This window comes from Styela clava, chromosome 14 (assembly GCF_964204865.1).
Source record: "Styela clava chromosome 14, kaStyClav1.hap1.2, whole genome shotgun sequence".
NCBI lineage: Eukaryota > Metazoa > Chordata > Ascidiacea > Stolidobranchia > Styelidae > Styela > Styela clava.
The window spans coordinates 4,197,430-4,210,081 of NC_135263.1; the positions used below are offsets into that span (position 1 = coordinate 4,197,430).

General features: G+C 35.2%; 1 protein-coding gene across 2 annotated transcripts in view; it reads left to right on the forward strand.

The window, feature by feature from the left end:
- The window catches only part of LOC120340470 (dynein beta chain, ciliary-like), a 139,152-nt gene that overhangs the window by 18,954 nt on the left and 107,546 nt on the right, over positions 1–12,652 (forward strand). For both annotated transcript variants that reach the window (XM_078120272.1, XM_078120273.1), the window contains exons 16-28: positions 108–254; positions 1,102–1,213; positions 2,460–2,566; positions 3,452–3,589; positions 4,521–4,656; positions 5,278–5,420; positions 6,034–6,194; positions 6,851–7,052; positions 7,956–8,071; positions 8,759–8,885; positions 9,253–9,384; positions 10,133–10,248; positions 12,009–12,189. In XM_078120272.1, the coding sequence (XP_077976398.1) occupies positions 108–254; positions 1,102–1,213; positions 2,460–2,566; positions 3,452–3,589; positions 4,521–4,656; positions 5,278–5,420; positions 6,034–6,194; positions 6,851–7,052; positions 7,956–8,071; positions 8,759–8,885; positions 9,253–9,384; positions 10,133–10,248; positions 12,009–12,189 (1,818 nt within the window). The remainder of the gene's footprint in view (positions 1–107; positions 255–1,101; positions 1,214–2,459; positions 2,567–3,451; positions 3,590–4,520; positions 4,657–5,277; positions 5,421–6,033; positions 6,195–6,850; positions 7,053–7,955; positions 8,072–8,758; positions 8,886–9,252; positions 9,385–10,132; positions 10,249–12,008; positions 12,190–12,652) is intronic.

The following is a 12,652-nucleotide window of genomic DNA, read 5'->3' on the forward strand; positions in this document are numbered from 1 at the left end:
GACTATCAACTGCAAAAAAAGAAAATTTTTTAAAACAAAAGGAATATACATACGAAGTATAACCAATTTCAGATATATTATCTTTATTTTTATAATCTTATAAACAGCTTTCGTCATTGCTTCGCGAAGTCAAATACCTGACATACCTTGGCGCAGATGAAGTTCCACAAAGTGCTGTAGAGTTGTATGGACAGAATGATACTCTTTGGAAATATCATGCTGGTTTGGAAATTACTGCTGCTATGTACAATGAAGTAAGTTTTGATTCAGCATAATACAAATTCTACCTTAAAAAGATGAAAAATAGGACCTGCTCAGAGGGGAGAAAATAACCTCAGGAAGACAATTTGAAGACACTGGTATTTTCTATACTTTAAACCAAGTTTTATTAAATAACGCCAAAAAATTTTAACTAATGAATTATATCTACGAGATAAAAAAAAGAAGAAAAAAAATCTGTTTGTATAAGAAATTACATAAAAGTGCAACTAGCAATTTTTTCTAAATACTCGATTTCTTAGATAGAGAGAGAGAGAGAGAGTTTATTTCATTTTGTCAAACCAAAAAAACAATATATACATACATATATACATAACAAATAAACAAATGTTTTCGGTACATGACTGGGAGGCAACGATACGACCTTTGGAGGTCATCAGAGTCAGTTGCCACCCAATTCAATGAGCATGAAAAATAAATAACAGGTTCGGTGTCAATCTATTAATACCTCTCATGTTTGTTTACTATATACAATATTTACATGTTTTATTATCAAAGCGAAAACTATGGTATAGGGTTTTTTCAACTAACCGAAATTCGCCACATAATGACCTTTTAGACCTTTCGATAAACTAATCCTATACAAAATATTGACTAAATAGTTTAAGTCGCGGTAGAAGTTTATTTTTTGAAAAACTATGCAAATACTTTCAGCTGTTTTAGGTGGCTCAATAACGAAGATTGACTCTGTGTCTTTCTTTCCCCAGTAAAACTGTGTGTTCATTTTGTTGTGATTTATTTGCTATTTGCCGGGTAGAAAAATAATCTTGACTGTGACTACTAGGGAAATTGAAATTTCAAACTGAGAAAATGCATTTTCAGATACAAGACAATCTCCTTGATGTGGAGAGGCCACTGGTTGCAGGACAGCTAAGTGAAATTGATCGACAGTTAGAACAGGCAGAGAGTGGGAAACTTACATGGAATGGCACAGGTAATTTTGACATAAAATTATGAATCCGATATCAATTACATAGCTTTGATTAAATAAGTAGATTCTCGTGTAATCCATGATCCAAGTCCCCGCATGTGAAACAATTAATTGGCAGCTATTGTCAAATCTGAAACGGGATTGCTAAATGCAGTTCGAGCTGAGATCTGAAGCCCGTGCCTGACCCGACCCAAAATTCAGGTCGGGTCTGGCCTGAAATGTCAATCATTACATAATGTCATATTTAGTCAGGCCCGAGCTGTGTCGTGTCTGAGACGGGCCGGGGTGGAATTTTTGGGCCCAATCTTAACTCTGAATGCAGTGGTTCCCAACATTTTTGCATATTTCCTCTCCCGGCCTATTGTGAAATTCACAACAACCGTTTTCGTTTGTTGTTCAATATTTATGGTTTAGCTATTGATACTCGCACTTTGACCCTTGCTTTGTATGGTTTAAATAATAAGTAATAGTTAATATGTACTAAGGTATTATGTATTGAATTGCAAGCCCTTTCTTCTTGTTTACTTTCTACTTCAGATCCATATGTGTCAGTTGCCACAAGGATGCTTGCCTGAGATAGTATTATAAAGATAAATGAGAATAACATAATCTCTTAAGAGGGATTATGTTATTTTTAATAGTTAATCATAGTAAAGCTACACTCAAATAAAAAGTGAGAACTTTTTCTTATGGACAATTAAATTCCTCACTGAGAGGAATTTCTTGTTGATTGGGAAACCCTGGATTAATAACAGAGATTCCTATGATTATGCGTCTCTTTTCTTCCTGTATGAATAATTCGGCTAGATTGTGTGGTGGCTGACTCCAATGATCTTAGGTCATATTGCTAGCTTCCAGTTTATACTGAAATCAGCTGCATTGTACTTCACCTTATTTAACATGCTTCTGTATTTCTCGTTGACAAAATAATGAGCTCTCTCTCTTCTTGGCTCTAGAGTAACATGTAAAACACATTTGAAAGCATTCATACATCTGAAACAAGCAGCTGGTTGGCTATTTCACACCTGTTATCGAAAGATCGCTTTCCTATTTTAAGTTTTGAATATCATAATTTTAAAACTAAAAGTTTTCTCTTTCTATACACAATATGAACTGGCAATTAGATGACAGACCATGGTTTGCCATACTATTTTGCTGTCTCATTCCCCTTTCCCTGCTGTCTATTCCCCTGGAATAAATATCAAAATTCTATCTTTTTATGTCCAACCATCAATCATTCTACTTCCAGGCACATGGGAATACATTCAAGAGACTCGGGCACTTGTCCAAGATTTGGAAGAGAGAGTGCACAAAGCAAATGACAATGTGAAACAAATTGAAAAGATTATGGAGAAGGTATTGTGCTGCAGTTTATATTTATTCACTGAAAAAAATTAGTTAATCAACCACTCAGGAGGATATACTCTGTTATTGTTTAGAATAATGAGGTGAACATATGCTATTATCATTTCTATGTATGTGCTAAAACAATTGTATTGCTTCAAGCTTTATTTGAAAAATTTTCGACTGTAATCTGTGCAGATTACTAAGCATTAAGAACGAATTCTGGATACATAGACTCTTCGTTGTCAACTTCCCTCAATTTTAAAGTTGTGGGATTATATTAATTCAATTCAATTTTTTCGTACGATGCTAATTTACACTCTTTTTGCTGCAAACACGACTCTAGACGGCTCTCAGATACTGATATCTAAGAAGTAATGCTGTTATTTTGTAAGAACTGAAATCTCAACGATTCTGCATTGCGTACCCAATTTACTACACTTTGGCTTCATGCTGGGAAATGAAATTTGAATCCAAGATCTGCAATCTGCGATACCAACATAGTTATGTCTTAAGATTTAACTGCTAGGTCATCGAATCGCCTCAATTAATTTGATTATAAACTGCCAATCAAAAATGAAGTCGTGGTTGTCATATAGTTGAGCAGCTTATTAAATATCACATGGGATAAATAGGAAAAATTTCAATCTCAATTTTTCCTTTTGTAAGCACATTTTACAAGCCTTATTCCATGTGCTATTACACCTATACTCAAATCAATTCCACATATGCTCAATTTTTCTGCAACAGTAAAAAAATCTATCAATCTTGTTGCACAAAACATCCTCTCCACATTTTGTCTTTTCAAAATGACAATGTGAAGTCAAGCTTGCTCATATCGTATTTAAATGTTCATTGGCAGAAAAGTGAAATAAAAACATTTATTTTTTCTTCTAGTGGGTTGAAACTCCATTATTTGTAAGGCGCGATGACAGGCGAGATATTCTGCTTCAACTTGATGACAGAGAAGAGAGACTTGGAAAAAGATATTTTGATTTGATGGAAGATGCCAAGACGATACAGAAACTTGTGAAGGTTGGAAGAATAAACTTTTTAAACACAAACATTTTGAAAATTTAGTTAACAATTTCAGATTGTTGCATTAGATTAATATAGCATTATTGTTTACTATCTTGGCATTACAGGTTAGACATTCTGGTATTCCCGTAGTATGTATACCAGGTTAGGGTTAGGCGATATTTTCATTCCTTCCGATTTTCCTTATTTTAGCTCTATTACGAGTTTGGGGACTGTCTGTGAATATACACCCTGCCCTTAGGCTTTCGTCCCTTTGACAACTTGAGTATGCGACCAAATTTAGTTACCTCCACATTGCATATTGGTACACATACTTTTGGAGCGCCGAGATTCATTACTATCAATACCAGCTTTTAACAACATTTTCATATGCATTCCACTCCAAACAAATTATCTTGATAGAGAGATACAATAGTTTGGAATCGAATTTTTCCAGTCCCACATTGCCAATTTATTATACCCGGGGTGAGGTGGCAGGCATGGGATTTTAACTTGAGAGAGCTGTAGACCCGACGATGACGGATCATTCCGTGCTTCACCGCACCTGTCATTTTAATATTTATTTGTTACAAATATTTTGTTGTTGTTTTTTGAAGTGACAAATAAAATAACTCTAATACCAGCATAGGGTTCCATTACATTTGAACCCACGTACATTTGAACCCATGACAATTGCACCTGTATGCTATTGCACCTATGGAATTTTTTTTGTTCCACGGATAGTTAAACCCATACTAACCCTAACCCATGGGTTTTAGCACCCGCATATAGATTGAACCCGTGGATATACGCATGGGTTCAAATGTACATGGGTTCAAATGTACGGTCACCCCAGCATAGTTACATAAAACCAGTGTATTGGCTGCAACGCTTAGCACCAACTCTCTAGAAGACACTGGTATTCAAACTGTATTCTTACTTTATTGAGGAAAACGCAACACATTTCAAATCAGACACAGATTCTGAAGACTGGAAAAATTATTTGAATTACCTTGATGCTTCTATCTTGGAAGGAATCTTATCTGCAATCAAGTTTTCACTCAAATATCTTGTGCAGAACACAGGTTTGCTACATACATTGTTATGACATCAATTTCCAGTAGGGTATAAAAATAGGGGGTACTAGGATATAGAAATTACTTTTATAAGTGACAGGGACAAGGGTTCTTAGAAAATACTGCAAAACAGTGATGGACAAAAAAGGATACTTCCGTAGTATGTGTACGAGATTAGGGTCAGGCCATAATTTTATCACGATTATCCTTTTACTATCCCTATTTTAGTTCTATTACGAGTTCAGGGACTATCTGTGTTAGCAAAGTGAATATACCCCCCCTTGACCATAGGATTCAGTCTTTGCACAACTTGATCCAAAGTAGGCAAACAAAATTAGTTACCTCCATATTGGTACACATGCTTCTCGAATGCCCAAAAAAGCACTATGTCCTCTCGACATTTGTGCTTCATGCAACTAATGGTATTAAATAAAGTAAACTCGAATAAAGACTGAATAAAATTAACCAAATTCCTCATTCATTGAAATATTAGGTTTCCAGTCCAGGTCCGGTATAAATATAGTTAATTTGCTTTTTATTTTAGTTTCATGTACTTGCTATAACATCCTTACGAGATTTCAAATTTTAATTACTTTTTATTCCACGTACTTAAGTATCAATTTCATCTAGATCAAAAGATCAATCCTCCACCTCTCTTTGAAGTCAAGTTGATTCTATCTATTCCTGACGTGATGTTTGAACCGTCATTGGAATTTGAGACAAAGACCGGATTCTATGAACTGATTGACAATATCATAAATGACATCTTCAGAGTAAGATTTGCTGATATTCGAGCCTTGCTATTTGATAGTCAAGATTACAAAGCCTGTAACTGTTAGTGTTGCAGATTAGAACTCTTGGCATAAATCTCAAACTAGGGCATGATAAATAGTGTAGGCTAGTGGTTCCCAAACCTTTTGTTTATGCGCCGCAAAATTAAAGTGTGCCCCCCTGGGAACTGCTGGAGTAAAGTTTCGAAATAATCCTGGCTCTTCTGAAATCTCTACAATTTTCATATACCAGTAAATGACTTTTCATAGCCTTTGCTTTAACAAATATGTGCAATATGTGATAAAAATTAGCGAAAAGTCGATCAGTCGAAAATAATAGTCATTTATGAGGTTTTGTGTAATTCTATTTTATTGCTTCTGGTAAAGTCTTCAAGTATTGACTTTTAAGCCAGATTTTCCTGAAATTAACAAACATGAAAAAAGCAGCAATTTTGGTAAAAATAGAAGGTTCATATATATTTTATTCACTTAAATTATTTTTTATTTTGTGCAGATTTGAAAAAAGAATATTTACAAAAATTTCCAATTTTTCCAGCTTTATGTTCCTGACATCAAATATGGTTAAAATTAGAAAAATCCTTTTTTAAAACTCCAGGTGTCCTCCTTGATATCGAGAGTTGCACCTCATTATGGTGTGGAAGATTACTTCAATGATATGGGCCAAGCAGTTGAGCTTCTGAACCTGAGAACAGAGATCATTGACCGAGTCCAAGTTGTCATTGAAACTTCAAACGAATACAGAAACAATTTAGAAAAGTAAGCTAGAATAGGATTTTTATATTTATCCCAGGAAAAGGAAACCACAGCCAATTGCTCTGTAAACAGTACAAGTAACTTTACAGTTTATGTCAGCTATTTAGAATTCAAGTATGTCAAATACGGCTTCCTCCGCCATCAAGTCCATGCATTGAAACCAAACAACTGGCATGGGGACAGTTAACCGGACGATTGGCCGTGGTTCGCTATATGTTTAAGCTGCATTATTGGCTTTCAGCTTCCACAGGATAATTGTGTAAATCCTATCTTGTTCAATTATCGGCGCTTATGTGTACCAATATGGAGATGGCTAATGTTGTTTGCCTACTTCACATCAAGTAGTGTAAAGGAACTGAAACCTATGGGCAGGGGTATATTCACTCGGCTAACACAGACAGTCCCCGAACTCGTAATAGAACTATAACAAGGAAAATCGGAATAAAATTATGGCTTAACTCTAACCTGGTACACACACACTAGGGGAATACCCAGTTATATCCTATGTGTTGCATAAATGTAAAAACTTTTAAGTGTTAAACTATTACACCAGAGTTCAGTGGACCATATTAAATTGCCCTGCAGACTGCGCTTTGGGAACCACTGCCTTAATTAAGGGTTTCACTACACTGACATGTTGCTTCATTTTATTTTTTTAGATACGCTTACTTATGGGTTGACGATCGGCAAGAATTCATGCGCCAATTTCTCTTATACAACCATGTTCTGACAGCTGAAGAAATAGAACAACATGCCGATACTGGAGTTCCAGAATCCCCTCCAACACTGGAGCAGTTTAAACAACAAATTGATTCCTACGAGCAGTTACATGAAGAAGTAACTAGGATGCCAGATCATAAAGTGAGTGAAATTAAACACATTTTGCCACTGTATAACCATTGGTGTATTCTGCTTACAAACAAAATGCTCAAATCCTTGCAGGAGAAAAAAATGGTAAGATAGACATATCAATTCAAAACTATGGCCGATTAGATTTTTTACCATATAGATAAAAGACTGATCTATAATAATGTTCTGAGGGGAGGTTGCCGGAAAAAAAGAGCCTTTTGCTTCTTGGTAATGCTCAAAAACCTGGTTTTAAAAGTTTTAATAGAGGTTTTACAATTTTGTTATTGTAAGAAGTTAAGTTATCTAAAGCTTCTCTCTTTTTTCTAATTTTATTAATGCCCTATGGTTGTGTGTGTGTGTGTGTGTGTGTGTGTATGAGTGTGAATGATTCGATTCAGTAGTGTTAGGTGAGTGAACACGTACCACTTCCTTTTGGCAGTACCTTCCATCTTATATTCTGTACGTTTTACACCTTATCCAAGGTTTTCTTTACACTCCTGATTCCATAATCAGTTTTTATTTATTTGTTTTTATCAACCGTTTTATCGCCTTTCTGCTGATTATGGAGTCAAAATAAACTTATCCATCTTATCTATACGAAGTATGTGACGCTTTTCTTAACCGACCATTGTTCACAAAAAATTATATTTGATGGTACACCTACCAAATTGATGGTAAACAAGTTAGCTGGATATAGTACAAAAGTAACAATGTATTTCTTAGCCTTTGAAGTCATTTTTTAGAACTTATACTTCAGCATGGCAAATTTAATTTCTTGAATTTATTTCAGTAAAACAAATCTTTGAAAAAAGTCAAGTCAAGTTTAATTACCTTTGTCTCTTTCACAAATGGCAGATGTACAATATTACAACAAAATGCTGAAAGATCTTTTTATGATATTAATGTATTTCATAGATCTTCTCTTCCTGGTTTCGTGTTGATGTCAGACCATTCAAGCAATCCCTGTTGAATATTATCAAAAGATGGAGCCTGATGCTGAAGGAATATCTGATCTCACATGTTGTTGACAGGTACTGTTGCCAGATTTATTAATTATATGATTTAATTTTATTTTTATATTTCAGCAACATATTTATTTCAGCCATTGTTTGTGAATATTAAATACTGATAAAACTATCACCTTTTTTCGTGTCATTTTTGTAACACAATCATAATTACAATAGTGTAAGACAAATTTTGCAACTAACTTTATCTATGGTTGTTCAAAAAGAAGAAGAGAATGGGTTATATTTTAAATTAAATTTGCTGAAAGCAAGGGCACACATGCACATTCAGAAGTAAGGTGATTAATCTCTGAACATCTTTTGAATGAGTTTTAGTGACCTTGAGCCAATTTTTTCATAATCAATGAAATGGAAAGTCAATAAGTTGGCTTATTGATATTGAGAGCCATGTCTTCTGATTCAGTTACCAGTCCAGATGCATGGAATTAATTGGGGAAGAATTCGTAAATGAACAGTGGTTATGTGAACCACCTTATGAAGCCAAAGTGTTCAGAAACATGAAATTTACATAAAAACAAACATGAAAGTCTGGGTAGTCCTAAGCCTCCTCAAGTGATCAGCTGCGTATCTCCCATTTTGAATCGATATCTGACTAAAATTTCTGTATTTTTGATTACTATATATATCGGCGAAGTTAGTTGGAGCATTATTTATGAATTGGTTTTCACATTTTTTTTAATTCATTGTTTCCAGCCTTCAAGATTTGGAAGACTTTGTTCATCGTGCAGATGCTGGACTGAGAGAAAACATAGAAGAAGGAGATTATGATGCCTTGGTTAGAGTTATGGGAAATCTGCTTGCAGTCAAGGAACGGCAGGCTGTAAGTTGCATATACAATGCTTCAAGAACAAGCATAATAACCTAGTCCTGTCATTCAGGGCTAGTAAATCCTGGTCCTGAGCCTGGACAGTCAGTGAATAAGAGTTCTAACTCCGTACTACCCGAAATTTAAAATTTCGGCTTTTGTTTTAAACATCGTAAATTGGAAAAAAAACTTATGGCTACAACACCAATACCAGAAAAAGCATCCCAAACTTTGACTTTGACTCCAAACACTTACTGTAAATGCATTGTACATCAGTATTTACTTTTTTCACCCCCAAAAACTCAAACGAAAACATGTATAAGTTGTAAGTTTATAGTGTCATATAGACATTAACTATTGCTAAAGTTTGCTTTACATTTAGTCCACTGATAACATGTTCGAACCATTGAAAGAAACTGTTGAGCTGTTGTCATCATATGAAGTAGAAATACCAGAGAATGCTCATCATCAAATTGAACAACTTCCAGAACAATGGGAATCAACTAAAAAAAGGGTATGTAACGGGTTTATAATAAAATATTAATTGGAAGATGGTGAATTGTGTTTAATGCTATGTTCTGAGCAAGGATGGCTATAAATATTCAGGCAAATGGTTATTGTATGCACTCATTGTAAAATAAGGGGTTCGCTTCTTTGGTTTTCTGCCAAAGATGCCATCCTGACTGGTGTTATAATTCAGTTTCATACCGGGGTTTAAAGATGTTAAATCCAAAGTTCAATCATCGATATGAGAATTGATTGCAATTCTAAATTAGATCACAAATATTCTTAACTTTCCTCTTTTCGTATACATTAAGTATCTCAGTATGAGGTTATTACCACAAAACAGTTTTTCTTGTGTATGCCTAGGTCTTGTTGTTTTAGTTGAAGATTCCGATATATACATTTTTGATTTTCTCTAACATAGGATAAATTAATTTGATTATCTCAACCAGTTCATATTTGGTGAGTGCATACATAACGAAGCAAAACTCTAGTAAAATCCTAGCTCACAAACTTTCTGTATACTATGTAAATCTATCTATCTCTAGTTATCTTTCTCTAATATTTAAATTTGTGTACGCAAGCTTTATGTGATTAGCTGTAGTCATTTGTATTCCCACCAAATTCAACCTTCTATACAGAGTAAATTATACATATCATATTACTAGAGAAAATAACTTACTCTAGGTTTCGAGTTTCTTTTCTGAAATTCTTCTTTGATACATGAAGACAATAAAATTTCATGAAATTTTCAACAGGCTGTAGGAGTGCGACATGACGTTTCTCCACTTCAAACTGCAGAAGTTGCTGAAATCAGAAAACGATGCACGAAGTTTGATATCAGTCAACATGAGTTCAGAGAGATGTTCAGAAAGTAAGTCAACAACACTTGATAACTACCAGTTGGGGTCTTGTGAAACAAGACATAGATACCTTTCCTTCTTCTATGCCTTTGCACAATTAGATCTGTATGCGTATAATACAGTAATGCTGTGGCAAAAATTCTATTTAATTCAAGAGTCTTACTGTACACTGGCACAGATGTATTTCCCCTGTAACTTGAAACAAGTTTTGTGGGGCTCCCGAAGTATGCGAACCAAGATGGCGGACATCGGAATGTAATATGTGTACTAGGTTAGGGTTAGGCCATAATTTCAGGTATAAATACAACGGGAGGCTCTTGGCTAGTCTTCTAACAGATAATAGGACTAAAATAAAGAAAATTGGAAAAAATTATCACCTAACCCTAACCTGTTACCCATGTTACGTTGCGATGTCTGCCATCTTGGTTCGCATACTTCGGGAGCACCCATGTTTTTTCCCAAAGCACTCTTTCTAGTCTTCAATCTGTAGTTTATTTCTCATTGACGATAAATAACATACAAAAATTATAGACCTAATCAAGGACGTGGAATGATATACAATTATGACGAATTTATTATTCATTTTAATATTTTTCTATGATTAACGACAATGTTAGGTTATTATACTTATCCTGAGTTAGAGGAAAGACATTTTTGAAACTTATTGAAAGGACATATCTTAGCAATTCGTATGGTTACCAGGTCATGTCGGGTATGGGAATAGTGAGGAATTATTCACTTTAAATTTGATGTATTTCGTACCACTGATATGTGAGGAGCTCTTTTATTTGGCATAACCTATCCAATTTACTTCACTCTGGGTGAGGTGGTGGTCATGGGATTTGAACCCAAGATTTCAACATGAAATGCGATCACAGTTAAGCTTAATGCTTTAACCACTAGGCCAGGGTGGTCCAAAGTTGTAGGCTCCGCGGGCCACAAAATTATATCTGCATTGTTCGCGGGCCACAATAGTGCCAAAAATAGGTAAACAGTGCAATACAAAACAAACTCTTTCATTTTGCAAACACATAGTTATCAGGCATAGCCATCCCAGGCTAATAGAATCTGCATTCTATTTTTAGTTTTCTATGATGCCTATACTGTATTGTAAGCATATATTTCCGACCGAAAAGATAGAAAGCCAGATAACAATTTAGACTGCCAAGCACCTCATTCAACTTCGCTGGTTGTCTCAGCTAGCCATAACACTAATCAATTTAGTGACATTAGTGATGAAACAATATGTCAAAAGACTTTTCTGATTTTATTATGATTTCATAGTTTTATTATGAAACAACACGAAATGCGCTTTTTTGATTACTCTCCGAATGTGACGCGGGCCACAGATAATGAAGCAGCGGGCCACATGTGGCCCGCGGGCCTTGGTTTGGACCACCCTGCACTAGGTCATCATACCATATGAACATAGTGTTAACGGCAGTGTGGCGCATCATGCTAAGTGTTAGGAATAGCTCGACACCACACCTCTGTATCTGCGTGGGTTCGCAGGCTCGAATCCCATACAGGGATAGTTGCTGGACTCCTCGCTGTCGTAGGGTGGTTCACATAACCGCTGGTCGGTACGGCTTCCTCCACCATCAAGTCCATGCTTCCGAAAACAAATAACTGGCTCAACTCATACCCGGCATGGAATGGTAACCGGACGAGAGGTTGTGGTTTGCCATATGATTAGGCTGTCTTATCGGCTTTCTTTTCCCCTGGGATTGATATGTAAATCCTATCCTAAACACAGTATGCTTCATTACAGGACGGCACCATTCTGGTACAATTCTGAGCTTCCGTACAAAAAGATTGATATTGTGGAGAGACTGACAACAGAGAAAGAAAAAGAGATGGCTGCTTTACTTGAATCTGCAGGATTGTTTGAAGTGAATGTTCCAGACTTTAAACAACTGAAAGCATGCAGAAAAGAATTGAAAATATTGAAGGTATTGTTATTTGATATGAAATAATACAATTGGCACATTTTTGAACAGGAGACTCTAGTATTTACCTAAATATAATACGGCAAATATATGCAATGATATAACTAGTTATCATGTAGCCCATAATAATTTTTTACATATACAAGTTGCCGGTGCTTGTGCTAAGCAATATTATTCTAAATAAGTTCATAGGTTGAAAATCAATGACGAATATCGTAAATTTACCCAAATTATTGTTGTTACAGGGTGGTTCATATAAACACTGATTAGTTACAGTTTTCTCCACCTTCTAAATTTTATCTTATTTCCTGTCCTTGATATGAATATAAAAAAACCTATCCTATATCTGTGCATCACTTTATCAAGTCTATGCATTTGATAAAATGACTGTTTAACTATCCTCATAAACCGATATTGACTGGTAACCGGACGAGAGGCCGTGGTTTGCTGTATGATTAATCCTTGA